The sequence below is a fragment of the Mixophyes fleayi genome, chromosome 2 (assembly GCF_038048845.1).
Source record: "Mixophyes fleayi isolate aMixFle1 chromosome 2, aMixFle1.hap1, whole genome shotgun sequence".
NCBI classification, from domain to species: Eukaryota; Metazoa; Chordata; class Amphibia; order Anura; family Limnodynastidae; genus Mixophyes; species Mixophyes fleayi.
The window spans coordinates 128775452-128787931 of NC_134403.1; the positions used below are offsets into that span (position 1 = coordinate 128775452).

Below are 12480 nucleotides of genomic sequence, written 5' to 3' on the forward strand. Positions count from 1 at the left end.
ATACTGTACTTCAGATGGTGTGTTCCTAGATATACCCGAGAAGGTTGCACATGAGGTACAGGACATATTGGACACCCCTCCAAGGTTAATGTTACACTCTCCTGTTATAGAACAAAGTCCATCTCAAGTAAAGGGGATGTTGCTGGAAATACCAGGTTCCCTATGGACCAGAGATGGACAGGACACTGGACTGATGGCAAACGTAGCCCCTGTCATGGTCAATCTAAAAAGTGGTAGGATAGCTCCAAAAATCCCACAGTATCCATTAAAACCGGAGGTGGAACTAGGGGTATATCCTGTTATTGAGAGGCTGTTACAACAAGGGATTTTAATTCGTACAGCCAGTACAGCAAATAGTCCCATTTTCCCTGTGAAGAAGAGTGGGGGGAGGGGCTATAGATTAGTCCAGGACTTAAGGGGAATTAACAAAGTTGTTGAGAGCCAATTCCCCGTAGTGCCGAATCCAGCTGTCATCCTCATGCAGATTCCACCGTCTGCCAGTCATTTTACTGTCATTGATCTATGTTCTGCTTTCTTTTCAGTCCCTCTTCACCCTGACTGCCAATACCTTTTTGCATTCTCCTACAGGGGAGTGCAATACACATGGACCAGACTACCCCAGGGGTTCATTGACAGCCCCAGTATTTTCTCCCAAGCCTTACATGACTGTTTGCAATCCTTTCAACCCCACAATGGGTCTGTTCTAATTCAATATGTGGACGATTTGTTGTTGTGCTCTGATTCTTTTATGTCATGTTTACATGATACTAAATTGTTGTTGCTTCATCTTTCACAAACAGGGCACAAGGTGGCAAAGGATAAATTACAGCCATGTCAGACTAAGGTCAAATACTTAGGACACTGCCTCACTAAGGGGCTAAGACACCTGACAACCGACAGAATTGAGGCCATACAACACATGACCCTGCCGCAGAGCCAGAAGCAGATTCGTACTTTCTTGGGGATGTGTGGATACTGTAGGTCCTGGATCCCAGGTTTTTCTATTCTAGCATTACCATTGCAGGAGCTAGTCTCTTCCTCAAAACCAGAACGTGTCGTACACACAGAAGAGTCAGAGCAAGCGTTCTTTAATCTTAAAGATAGTCTGACAAGAGCACCTGCATTGGGAAAACCTGATTATGAAAAGCCTTTTGAGCTATTTTGTACAGAAGCTGATGGCTGTGCAGCAGGTGTCCTCACACAGAAACATGGTGGCGCTAGCAGACCGGTAGCATACTACAGTGCACAATTAGACAATGTGGCAAGGTCACTCCCAACATGTCTTAGAAGTGTAGCAGCAACGGCCCTTCTAGTAAGTAAGAGTGAGGATGTAGTATTAGGACATAATTCAACCATCTATACACCCCATGCTGTATCAGCTCTGTTAAATTCAGCCCAAACCAGACATGTTTCTTCAGCTAGATTCACAAAGTGGGAACTAGCCCTGATGGCACCCTCAAACATCACCATCAAACGATGTAGCACCCTAAATCCAGCTACATACCTTCCGTATGTGTCTCAAGAGACACAAAGGGTGGGAGGTGAGGAGACCCTGGTTGATGATGAGTTAGGCAAGAATACTGACACGCATGACTGTATGGAACACCTGAATCAGACCTTTACTGCAAGGCCCGACATATGTGACACCCCCTTAGAAAATGTAGATTTTACGTTTTATACAGACGGAAGTTGCCATAGACAGACAGAGACAGGAGAGCTATGTACTGGTTACGCTGTTGTAGACGATCAGGATGTGGTAGAAGCTGAACCCCTTGGTCCACCTCACTCAGCCCAGGTGGCGGAACTAGTAGCACTAAGGAGAGCGTGTGAATTGGCAGAGGGTAAATCAGCCAACATATATACTGACTCTAGGTACGCCTTCGGGGTAGTGCATGATTTTGGGGCCCTTTGGCGTCTTAGAAACTTTACGACAGCAGCAGGTACACCAGTGGCACACTCACAACACATAAAAGGACTTCTGACAGCGATACAGTTACCCAGAACAGTAGCCGTCATAAAGTGCAAAGCCCATACCTTTGAAGAAGACCCAGTGTCATTGGGCAACAACAGGGCAGACGAAGCTGCTAAATGGGCAGCAGGGCAACCTATGACGGTATCGACCGAGACTATGATGGTTTTTCAGACATTAGACACGCAGAAATTAATTGAAATGCAAGATTTGTGTTCCCTGCAGGAGAAGGCGGTCTGGAAGGCGAAGGGATGTGGTCAAGAGTCCTCAGGACTCTGGAGGGATGGACAAGGTAAGCCTGTAGCTCCCCGAACATACTATCCAAGCCTGGCTGAAGCAGCACACGGCCTGACTCACCTGGGTAAAGAAGGTATGTGCAAACTGGTGAGAGCATACTGGTGTGCTCCCGGATTTTCCTCTCAAGCTGGTAAGAAAGCAATGTCATGTCTTACTTGTTTGAGGAAAAATGTTGGGAAAACTATTCCAACTGAGCCATCCCACATCCCTCCTACAGACGGACCTTTTCAGGTAATACAAATTGACTATATCCATCTACCACCGTGCAGGAATCTGAAGTATGTGTTAGTGTGTATTGATGTGTTTTCCGGTTGGGTAGAAGCATATCCGGCAGCCACTAATACTGCTGTGTTCACTGCAAAGAAAATTGTACAAGACTTTGTGTGTAGGTTCGGTATCCCTAGAATCATTGAAAGTGATAGGGGTACCCATTTTACTGGTGATGTCTTCCAAAATATGTGTAAACTCATGGGAATCAGTAGCAGACTTCACACCCCTTACCGACCACAAGCCAGTGGTAAGGTGGAGAGAGTAAACGGTACTATCAAGAACAAACTAGGTAAGATAATGGCTGAAACTGGGTTGGCATGGCCTGAGGCTTTGCCGTTGGTCCTCCACAGCATTCGAACCACTCCTAGACCTCCTCTTAATCTGTCCCCCTTTGAGATACTGTTCGGACGACAACCTCATTTGATCGTGAGTCCACAAGACGACTTAAAGTGTAATAATGAAGTGACTGTACAATATCTTATAAGAATGAGTAGACAGCTGAAACAACAACAACAAAAACTAAAAATGCTGTCACCTGGTATGCCAGAAACGAACTGTCATGATGTTGAACCTGGAGACTATGTTATGATCCGCAATTTCTTACGTTCAGGTTAACAGACCGTTGGGAAGGCCCGTACCAAGTGCTGCTGACCAGTACTACATCACTGAAGGTTGCAGAGAGAGACACTTGGGTCCATTCCACCCACTGCAGGAGAGTCCATAATCCGGAGAAAGTGCAAGACAAGACTCAGACCGACGACATAGAGCTGTCACTTGTGAGCCTGTTCCGGGAGACCTAAAGCCTGCAGTTAAGACACCTGAACCAGAGACGTTGCCTCAGAACTATCTTTCCAGCGATGGAGTGGCGGTTTTTGTTTTTCTTTTGTTCCAGGATTTTCCTTGTTTTTACTTTTTCTAGGACATTCTATTTTTGTGAAGGAGAATGGAGGATGGAGGAGAGTTCTGGGAGTGATACGGATGAAATGGAGGCCGAAGAAAAGTTAATAGGATATCCTGAGCAGCCCATTATCAAACTTGGTCCAGGGGTTATGAAAAGGTCTGCTAGCTCAGGAACTCGGAGGCAGTGTGAGGGGCTATTGTCTGATGAGTATTGTATCTGCAAGTTCTGCAACTCCCTAGTTGACGAGAGATGCATCCAACGATGCCAGTCCCCCAGTACTCTGAATATAGGCGGGCATCCATTGGAGGATTATCACTCCCTGGTGGGTAAGGTGCTAAACCAAACTGAGTGTTGGGTGTGCTCTCACGTGCCTCAAGGGCAGCATAACATAGGACTAGTGCCATTCCCGCTAAACATATCCGAAGTACTCGAATTAAGGGGTGGGAGGCCCATAGAAGGGAGGTACAATAACGCTAGGTCCCCTAGTCTGACGCTTCGACAATACTCCATAGGCAGATCGTTGCTGTGCCTAAACATATCTCATGCAAAGCGCCTGGAGAATTGGGAGGCTGACCTATCAGATCAGACAATGGCTCGCCACACTCATTTTAGAGAGAGACTCACAAGGTCACTACTAGGCAGGAATGCTGATGGAAGTCACAAGTTAGGGCGCATAACCAAACATAAGAAGGTATCTATTGGAAAAGTCTCTACAGATAAATGTGAAAATATCATTAATGCCGACACGTGTATAGAGCAGATGGAGACACTAGGCATGGGTAGTTTTATCAAAACTCTGTGTGATATAATTCATGGGCATACTGTTCCTTATGTTCTCCCTGATGATGTGTATTTTGTTTGTGGGAGAAAAGCTTATTCCTGGGTGACTCCGAGTTCCAAGGGCTTGTGTTTCTTAGCTAAACTGGTTCCTGAAATCATGACTATTACTCATGAAGAAATGGTAGATATTCACAAGACTACATCACCACCATACATACACACACAGTATGAACACCGTGGCAAGAGAAATATGATCCCTGGTGAGGAACCCATAGCTACAAAATTGATTAGTGAAACTGCTGGTTTCCAAGTTATGGTTGCTCTAGATCTCACCAGGACTGCTCGGGGAACATTAAACTTTAAATATATCCAAGACCTAGCTAAATTAATAGATAATATCACCGAGATGTATGATGACACTTTCAGGTATACAGGAAGGGAGCTACAAGCGTACAAAAAGGAGTTGGTGCAACATAGACTGGTACTAAATTATCTCACCTCTATTACTGGTGGGTACTGTGTGACACTGGCCACCCAGTTCGGTGTCAAATGTTGCACATACATTACTAATAATACGGAAGACCCTAAAGAGGTTATAGACCGGAAGATGGATGAAATTTTGCAGCTGAAATGGGAATTTCGAAAGAGCCATAATTCTTCGTTATATGAGGTCGGGGAAAAGGTGGCGGGTTGGTTCTCATGGTTGAACCCAGCAAAATGGTTCTCCGGTCTGGGGGAGTGGGTACAGGAAATGATTGCTAGTGTAGGTAAGCTCCTTCTCCTTATACTGGGTGTCATTTTAGCAATTGGTTTAGTTGTCAAATGTGTTCCTACTGTGTGGAAGTGTGGAAAACGGTCTCATGGGAGTAACACTGAGAAAGAGACTGAAAGGGTGGTACCAGATACCGAGATCATGGTCTGTGAAGAAGTATTGTATAATCCTGAACTTGAAACGGTGATTGGGTGATAGTTTATTACACTATCAAAGGGTGGAACTGTCGAAGTCAGTAAATTGGATAAAGTCATTTCAATTAAAGTCTAGCAAACTTGGTTGTCTTTGTCTGAAAAGATGCGTACGGTACGCTATGACGTACAAAGGCACGCTACGGCGTGAAAGGGCGTACGCATCCACTACACGTGGCAGCAACAGTAATTGGTCTTTTACCATACATTCGCACAAACACGCATACTTATAAAATAGTACACATTATTGGTAGTTGCAACACATAGTCAGTTATGTCGAAATATAGTAGTATTTATATGTTATATCAGAGTTACATGCATATTAGTGAAATACACAGAACGGGTTAAAGGAATAACATCATGAGTGGTATCATAATGAACCTTGTTACATATCCTACTGTTTGGTGCGCTCTGCGAGGGAATCGCAGAGTGCATGCACAAGTTATGAATGATAGGGAATTATGAACTACTTAAGACTAAGGAATTCTGGCGGGAAGAGCAGAGCATACCCCCTGCAGAGATGACCCCCTCCTTTGGATTCCTTAGGATGAACCAGCCAATGATTGACAACCCCTTGGACATTCCTGAGACCCGGACCAATAGATGCAAGCCATACCATCTTCATTGTATTACTGTACTTGATTGTGTATATAAGCAGCAGCTTGTGATCCAGAGTGCAGACATCTTGTCCCCAGACTTCAGGATTGAATGACTGCACTGGATCCAGAGCGCCTGCGATAAGTAACGGCTGTATTTACTATTACATCGCTTGAGCATATTTTTTCCACTTATTGCGAATAAATCTTTGTGCGTTGGAAACACAAATCGAGGTTCGACAATCGTTATTGGTTAGCGACAGTACGCACATTACACCTGAGATGGAGTTTTGACACCTGTATAGACTTTTAGGAACCGCTCTGTATGGTGTATTAAAGTAATTTTAGCGTTTTCAAATAAGCATTGCCCAATCAATTGTATGTGTTTCCAAAGCACAAAGTGATTTATTTTAGCAGATGTAAACAGTTAACAATTCAATACATTATTATATTATGATACAGTACAGTACAGCCAATACCAAAAGATAAATACATACCGATGCTATCGCATGCGCTCGCTGCGCAACCACGGGACCCAATAGACAGTATATCTGCTTAGAATACTGTGTCAGAGTTGACTGAGAGCCATGGGGAGTGGTGCGATGATTATATACAGTACAGTGTTACACAGTGAACAATAGAGATGACGTAGATTGTTTCTATAGGTCCAGACGTTGGGTGGGTCCAGGGTAAACAGGTCATAGGCTGATTCAATCTAAGGAATCCAAAGGTGGGGGTTGTCTCTCCAGGGGGTCTGCTCCTTTCATAGCCAGCATCATACAAAGGATTATTCACCAATATCAATAACTAAAGCATGCAATGTGTGATCTCTTCGCCGACTGCACCGGACAGCTGCTGATGAATAGGGGATCAATATGATATCAGGCATGACACCTTTCCTATAACCTAAACCTTTAATAACACTAAAATGTACATATAATCATATTATATAAACTAATAATAAACCAAATACTATCTGCTCATAAATTACAGTGTAACGGTACCAATATGAATACGAATTATATAGATAACTAAATGTTGTAATGCGAGTGTGTGCGTGCGTATTTTACTGTGCGATCGCACCACGCCACGTGTTACGTGGCGTACGGATCGCAATTACACGGCAAAACGATATTAAACCAATATACTTTCGTTCATCCAATTATACGACTTCAACAGGTGTCTGGTTCAAAAAGCCCATGTGTTGACTTGGCTATATGTGATATAGACAAAAATAATTCAGTTTTAAAATATGCAACATAAAATCAATAAAAGTAGTGATCAACCACATATTCCTCAATAGCATATGAAAGGCAATGCCACGGCTATTGTCATAAGCTTGTAGAACAGGTGGTAGAGGTCATCATCTATAACAGCCGCCTTTCCCATAGAGCTTGTTGCGCTCACAGGTACTCAGATGCCCCCAGGCCTTATGCTATGCATAGTACAAGCTTATGGATACAACCGTAGCGCAGGCAAGGGGATGACGGCAGGAGATAAATAAAGTCAGAGACAAGCCGAGGTCAAAGGTAAGGTCCAGGCAAAGGGTCAGGTCCGGCAGAAAGACAGGATATCCGAGTCACAGGCAGAAGTCAGGGTCATCAGCAATAAATCACGGTCCAATAAACAAGCCAAGGGCCATACACTGAAGGGTCCATCCAGGAGTACAGGAACAAGTGCAAGAGCAGGAAACTGAATGCTATAGCAGTCAGGGAGGCTAGGCCCTCCCTGCCTTAAATACCCAGACTGCCCAATCAGATTTAAGGAGAGCTAAATGGTTTAAATCAGCCACCTGAGCCTGGGAATACATAGTTAATTTAGTCTGCACCTGCGCCCGGCTGCCAGTAATGTCGGGACGCAGGGCTGTCAAAGAGAGCGCCCCGGCCATCGCCACGGTGTTGGCCGGGAACTCAAGCCTGGAGGTGACGTCCCAGCTGTTGCTATGACAGCCGGGACACAAGCAGGAGAGACGACCCGCAGACCGCCGCTGCTCGGAACAGACAGCTCATATGTCAAATTAAGAATTCTGCCCCACAGAGAAGATAAGGAAATTAATGTAAGCTGTATTTAGGCTTGTTTGGTATTAAAAGATGGACAAATTCATACGGGGATGTATTAATAATAAAATTGGGTCTGTGTGACACTCCACATTAAAGTTAGGTCACATAGTAGAATTGGGTAGTAAATCAGACAACATGCAAATTGCATTGATAAGCTGTCCACCTTCCCATTGCAGATTAACAAATTCATGTAAGAGATACTCTGAATGTAACCCCTTTCATTTAAAACTGCTTTGCTTGCGCATTATATCAGTTGTTTATTGTTTTTCTTTATATCTGAATGCCCTGTACTTTTGTATATTAAATCTATAACTTAACATGTTGCGTCCTTGATACTCTAACAAATCCATTAGCCTGTTAAGAATATAGCTCAACCAAGTTAACCCTTTGAATGCCGGTGTGTGATTTATTGATACATTTTATTAACAAGCTTAGTGTGTGCTTGTATTTACATTTGTGTAACAGTCTAGAGGTGTGAAGAGTCAACCCTTTGTTTGCTTTTGAGGGCCTTGTGTGCCAGTGTGAGACAGTATATTGGGGTCCTGTTGCCCATATTCAGTGGGTGGTGGCAAACCTGAAATGTGTGGGGGTGTGAGCGCTGTTTGGGGGCGATTCAGTAGGTCTATAACCTGTGTGATAGAGAGACTGCGGGCTGGAATCATGTGCAACCTCATACAGCAAACACCCAAAGTCACGGCAGTTGAGAGCGTGTTCGTGACAGGAAGCATCAATATAGGCCAGTTCCACCCCAGGAGATAATGGTTATCAATAGTTAAATAATTAGCTCATCTGATCAGGACCTGGGGTATGAACAAAAACTAGCTTAAAAAGTGTGTAAAGGCAGAAGGAGAGCTGTTGAACTTAGTTGGACAGGGATTAATAATCCCAGTTAAGACGAAGAGTATATATAAAAAAATGGGTCAAAAGTGCTGACAGACTACACTGAATATCAGTTTGCAACAGTGTATGGCAGCCGAAAGCATGCTGGCTTTCCCTCTTTGTTTGGGCCCAAAGCAGCATTATTTTGATAGTTTTGCAGTGCTTCCATGTCTGTCATTCTTCTATTACTAGTGTGACTTATAGCCTATAGTGGATGTTAGACAGATATCCGTGAAATAAATGGGAAGATTTATTGCTAAGTGGAACTTAGATACCCATTAGCATGGTGTGTGTCTATAAGAGCAGGGTAGTCGACTAACCTGTGTGTCTGTGGCTGAAAAGGAGGGTACAGTTGGGCAAGTGTCAACCAACAGAATAACCTAGTATTATTAGACTGAGTTTTTACCATAGTAACATCTACTAGGTGTCTCCTGCCTGCTAGCAGTATTGGATCCATGTAATCAGGATTTGAAGCTTAATTAGATCAAGCCTACACTAAACCCTTATAAGTACTGGCAAAAGGGGTGATAAAAAAACAAATTAGGGGCTCAAAGTGGGGGAACCCCGCCACCCAAAAAACCCTGAATAAAGCAGAAACAGAAATCCTTGTGGATAACATTTCTAAATAAATTAATGAACATTCAGAAGCTATTGCAAAAAAAGAAAAGGGGAAAAAATTATAAATAAATGGCCTGGACATAAAGAATGGTGGGTATGGGGCTCACTCCAGTAATGAGGTGGTTAAATATCTTTTGGAAGTTTCTAACTAAAGAACAAACACACAAAGTGCAGACAACAATATTCATAGTTGGTACAAAATTTCATTATGCAAGATGATGTGAAAATCAAATTAAGAAATGTCAAATTCATATATACAGTACAAAAATAATATAGATCAGTTTTGTTTCATTCCCAATTTTATTTCTTCCTCCCTCTCATAGTTCTTGGCTTTCTTTTGTTGCCCTGAAACACAGGCTTGGCAGTTACCAGCACCACTTTTTCTTCATCCTCACTTGAACTGCTTGTTTCCACTTGTGTTGTAATATTACTATCCTTGCTAAATGTTGTCCCTTTGTAGCTTTCTGTACAAGTGTTTGTGTCTGAGTCATTAAAGGACATTACATTTGTAGGAGACAAAGCTTTGACTTCTATATCAAAAAATCCTCCTTCCACACTCGCAGAGTCAAGACTGTCAAGTTTTGGCTCATTTTTCTTCCTCCCTTTTTGGGATTTTCTACTGGACTTTGCACCCTTTCGATCGCCATGAGCATATTCCTTCTCCAACAGTGCAGTGGCCTCTTCTACCTCCATAGTTTCATTTTCTCTTTCCTTTCTCTTCATGCAAGTCACAGCCCTGCGCAGTCGCTGACTCTTCAGAGAATGAGCATCATGCTGCTCTACCCGAAAGAATGAATCTATTCGGAGCTGGGTCTAAAGAAAGATTTTATAGCAACAAATTCAAAACAAAAATTATTACATTAATTAAAAGAATATTTTATGCGCTTTAAGTTACGGCATCTACTGAACTGATGTATAAAACTATATAGGAGCATGACAAGTGCTGAAAGCACTTACTGTGGTCAAAGTGCGGCAGCATTGGGACACAAAGGTTAAAATTGCTGCCTCACGGCTCTGGGGTCATAATTTGATTACCAACCAGGATCCTATCTTTGTGGAGTTGCATGTTCTCCCTGCATTTACCTGGGTGCTTCAGTTTCCTCCCACACTCCAAAAACCAGACTGGTAGGTTAATTAGTAAAGAGTGAGAGTGAGATAGTGTGTGTGAGTGTGAGTTTGAGTTTAGATTGTAAACTCTAATGGGGCAGGGACAGATGTGAATGGCAAATATTCTCTACACAGCGTTTCATAATTTGGTTGAGTTATATAAATGATATTAAAATATATATATTTTATATATTAAAATATATGTATATTTTATGTATTATGCTACAAATAATGGAAAAAACCCAAAATCACAAACATTCTGTATAGATTAAATACTTCTGTACAAATCACTAGAGGCAAGACATGAACTCTCTTGTACAACCAACTTTTTAAATAATTATAAATGGAAATTTACTATAAGTGAAATAATCAACTTTCATAAAGCCAAAATAAAATTTGAATACATGTATATATTATCTGTTTGGAACTTACTATACAACAGTATACACAAATTAAACCAGTGTATTTCTGGTTATGAAATACAAATATAAACTTACATTTACTTTAAAAGCTGAAAATACTCAAGGATTTGTAAACCTGAATGAGTGTCTTATTTGGGGGCCTGTGTGGCATCTATGAATGTATATTTTTGCAGAGATGGATTGTTTATGTTATTACAATTGTGACAAATTACTGTTTATTCTGCTACTTTCTTAAATAAAAATAAATGCTTAATATATTCAATAATAAACTCCAGTGCAGTGTAATGAAATACAATTTAAAAAAAAACAGGTAAGAATAAGCGAATACACTTCAATATAAAATGTAAGGATTTACCTGTTGTGTGTTTAACTGTTTGAGTACTGGTAGAAACACTTCATCAGTCTTTGAACGATACCACCCAAAGCGGGACTCACAGAATGTATATGTTGTTAAGAAAACACAATCACAATGCAAACTATAGTATTTTGATTACCTGTCCACCTTAAAGAAAAAACATATTGGGCCTGAGTCAGCAAAACCATATTGCATTTGAGGGGGGAGGTAAATTTAAAATGTGGGGACAGATTTATAGTTGGGATAGGGTAAGTCCTAGATCAACTTTAATTTGAGTGTAAAAATAAAGCAATCAAGTACATGAAAAAGCAGCCAGTATTTCTTTATGTACAAAATAATAAACTAGTTTGCACCCCCTGCATTGTAACATGGTTTGTGCAGGAACAAAGTTACTCCTTTTTTTTTTTTTGCTTTGCTCTACTTAATGACTCAGGCCCATTATCTGACCTATGAGCACTGAAGGAGGAAGGAACTGATAAACTGGTAGACACCTGTTTTATTAGATTATAAAGAATTAAATGGTAAGGCCAGGTAAGGACGTTGAGGAAACTTGCTGGGTTTGTAAGTAACACTTTATATTTCATTTTTCATCACCGCAGTGTGAAGGGTCCTCTAACTCAGCAAACTGATAACGCCCCTCCCCCCCCAAGGAATCAGTTGAACTCCGATACAAAAACTAAAATACAAAAATACTTATTGAAAATAAAAAGAAAGAAAATGTACAACCTCCAGTTTAGATTAGCGGACAAAAGTTGGGTCCGTTTACAATATGCCATTTCAAAGCAACCATTTTAATAGAAAATGTAAATACTTTGAAGCTATTCTACTAAAACAAAACAATTCAAAAACAAAATAAAAAATTGTTATACATATAAAAGGATATTCTCTGATTTGTTCTAGATCTGGCCTTCCCCAGGCAAACGCTCCTTTGGAATCATCTGCAACAGGTCGCAGATATGCATCAGCTACTGCCTGGTTAGGAAAGTTAGGATGTAACTCTAGATCCCGTAATTTCTTCTTTACTTTGGTATCATGTGGATTGGGTCTAATTCTCTTATTCTTTTGGGCTTCTAACCACCACTCCCTGGAAAGAGAATAAACAAGCAGTTATGGTCATCCGGATTCAAAAACCTTTCAGAGCTGAAGTCAGAAATTACTACTATGGGACAAGTAAGAATTATGTGCATCAGACTTCCAGCACTGAAAAATGGGTAGAGAGACAGTAACACTGCTATAAAGCAAAGCAAGAAGCCACTCACAGTC

At 41.6% G+C, this 12480-nt stretch overlaps 1 protein-coding gene across 1 annotated transcript in view; it reads right to left on the minus strand.

The window, feature by feature from the left end:
* Positions 1-9516: 9516 nt before the first annotated feature.
* Positions 9517-12480, minus strand: part of ERCC5 (ERCC excision repair 5, endonuclease) — a 37196-nt gene continuing 34232 nt past the window's right edge. The window contains exons 14-16 of the mRNA XM_075199974.1: positions 12099-12301; positions 11218-11300; positions 9517-10146 (exon numbers count right to left, since the gene is read on the minus strand). Coding sequence (XP_075056075.1) covers positions 9634-10146; positions 11218-11300; positions 12099-12301 — 799 coding nt within the window. The 3' untranslated portion in view covers positions 9517-9633. The remainder of the gene's footprint in view (positions 10147-11217; positions 11301-12098; positions 12302-12480) is intronic.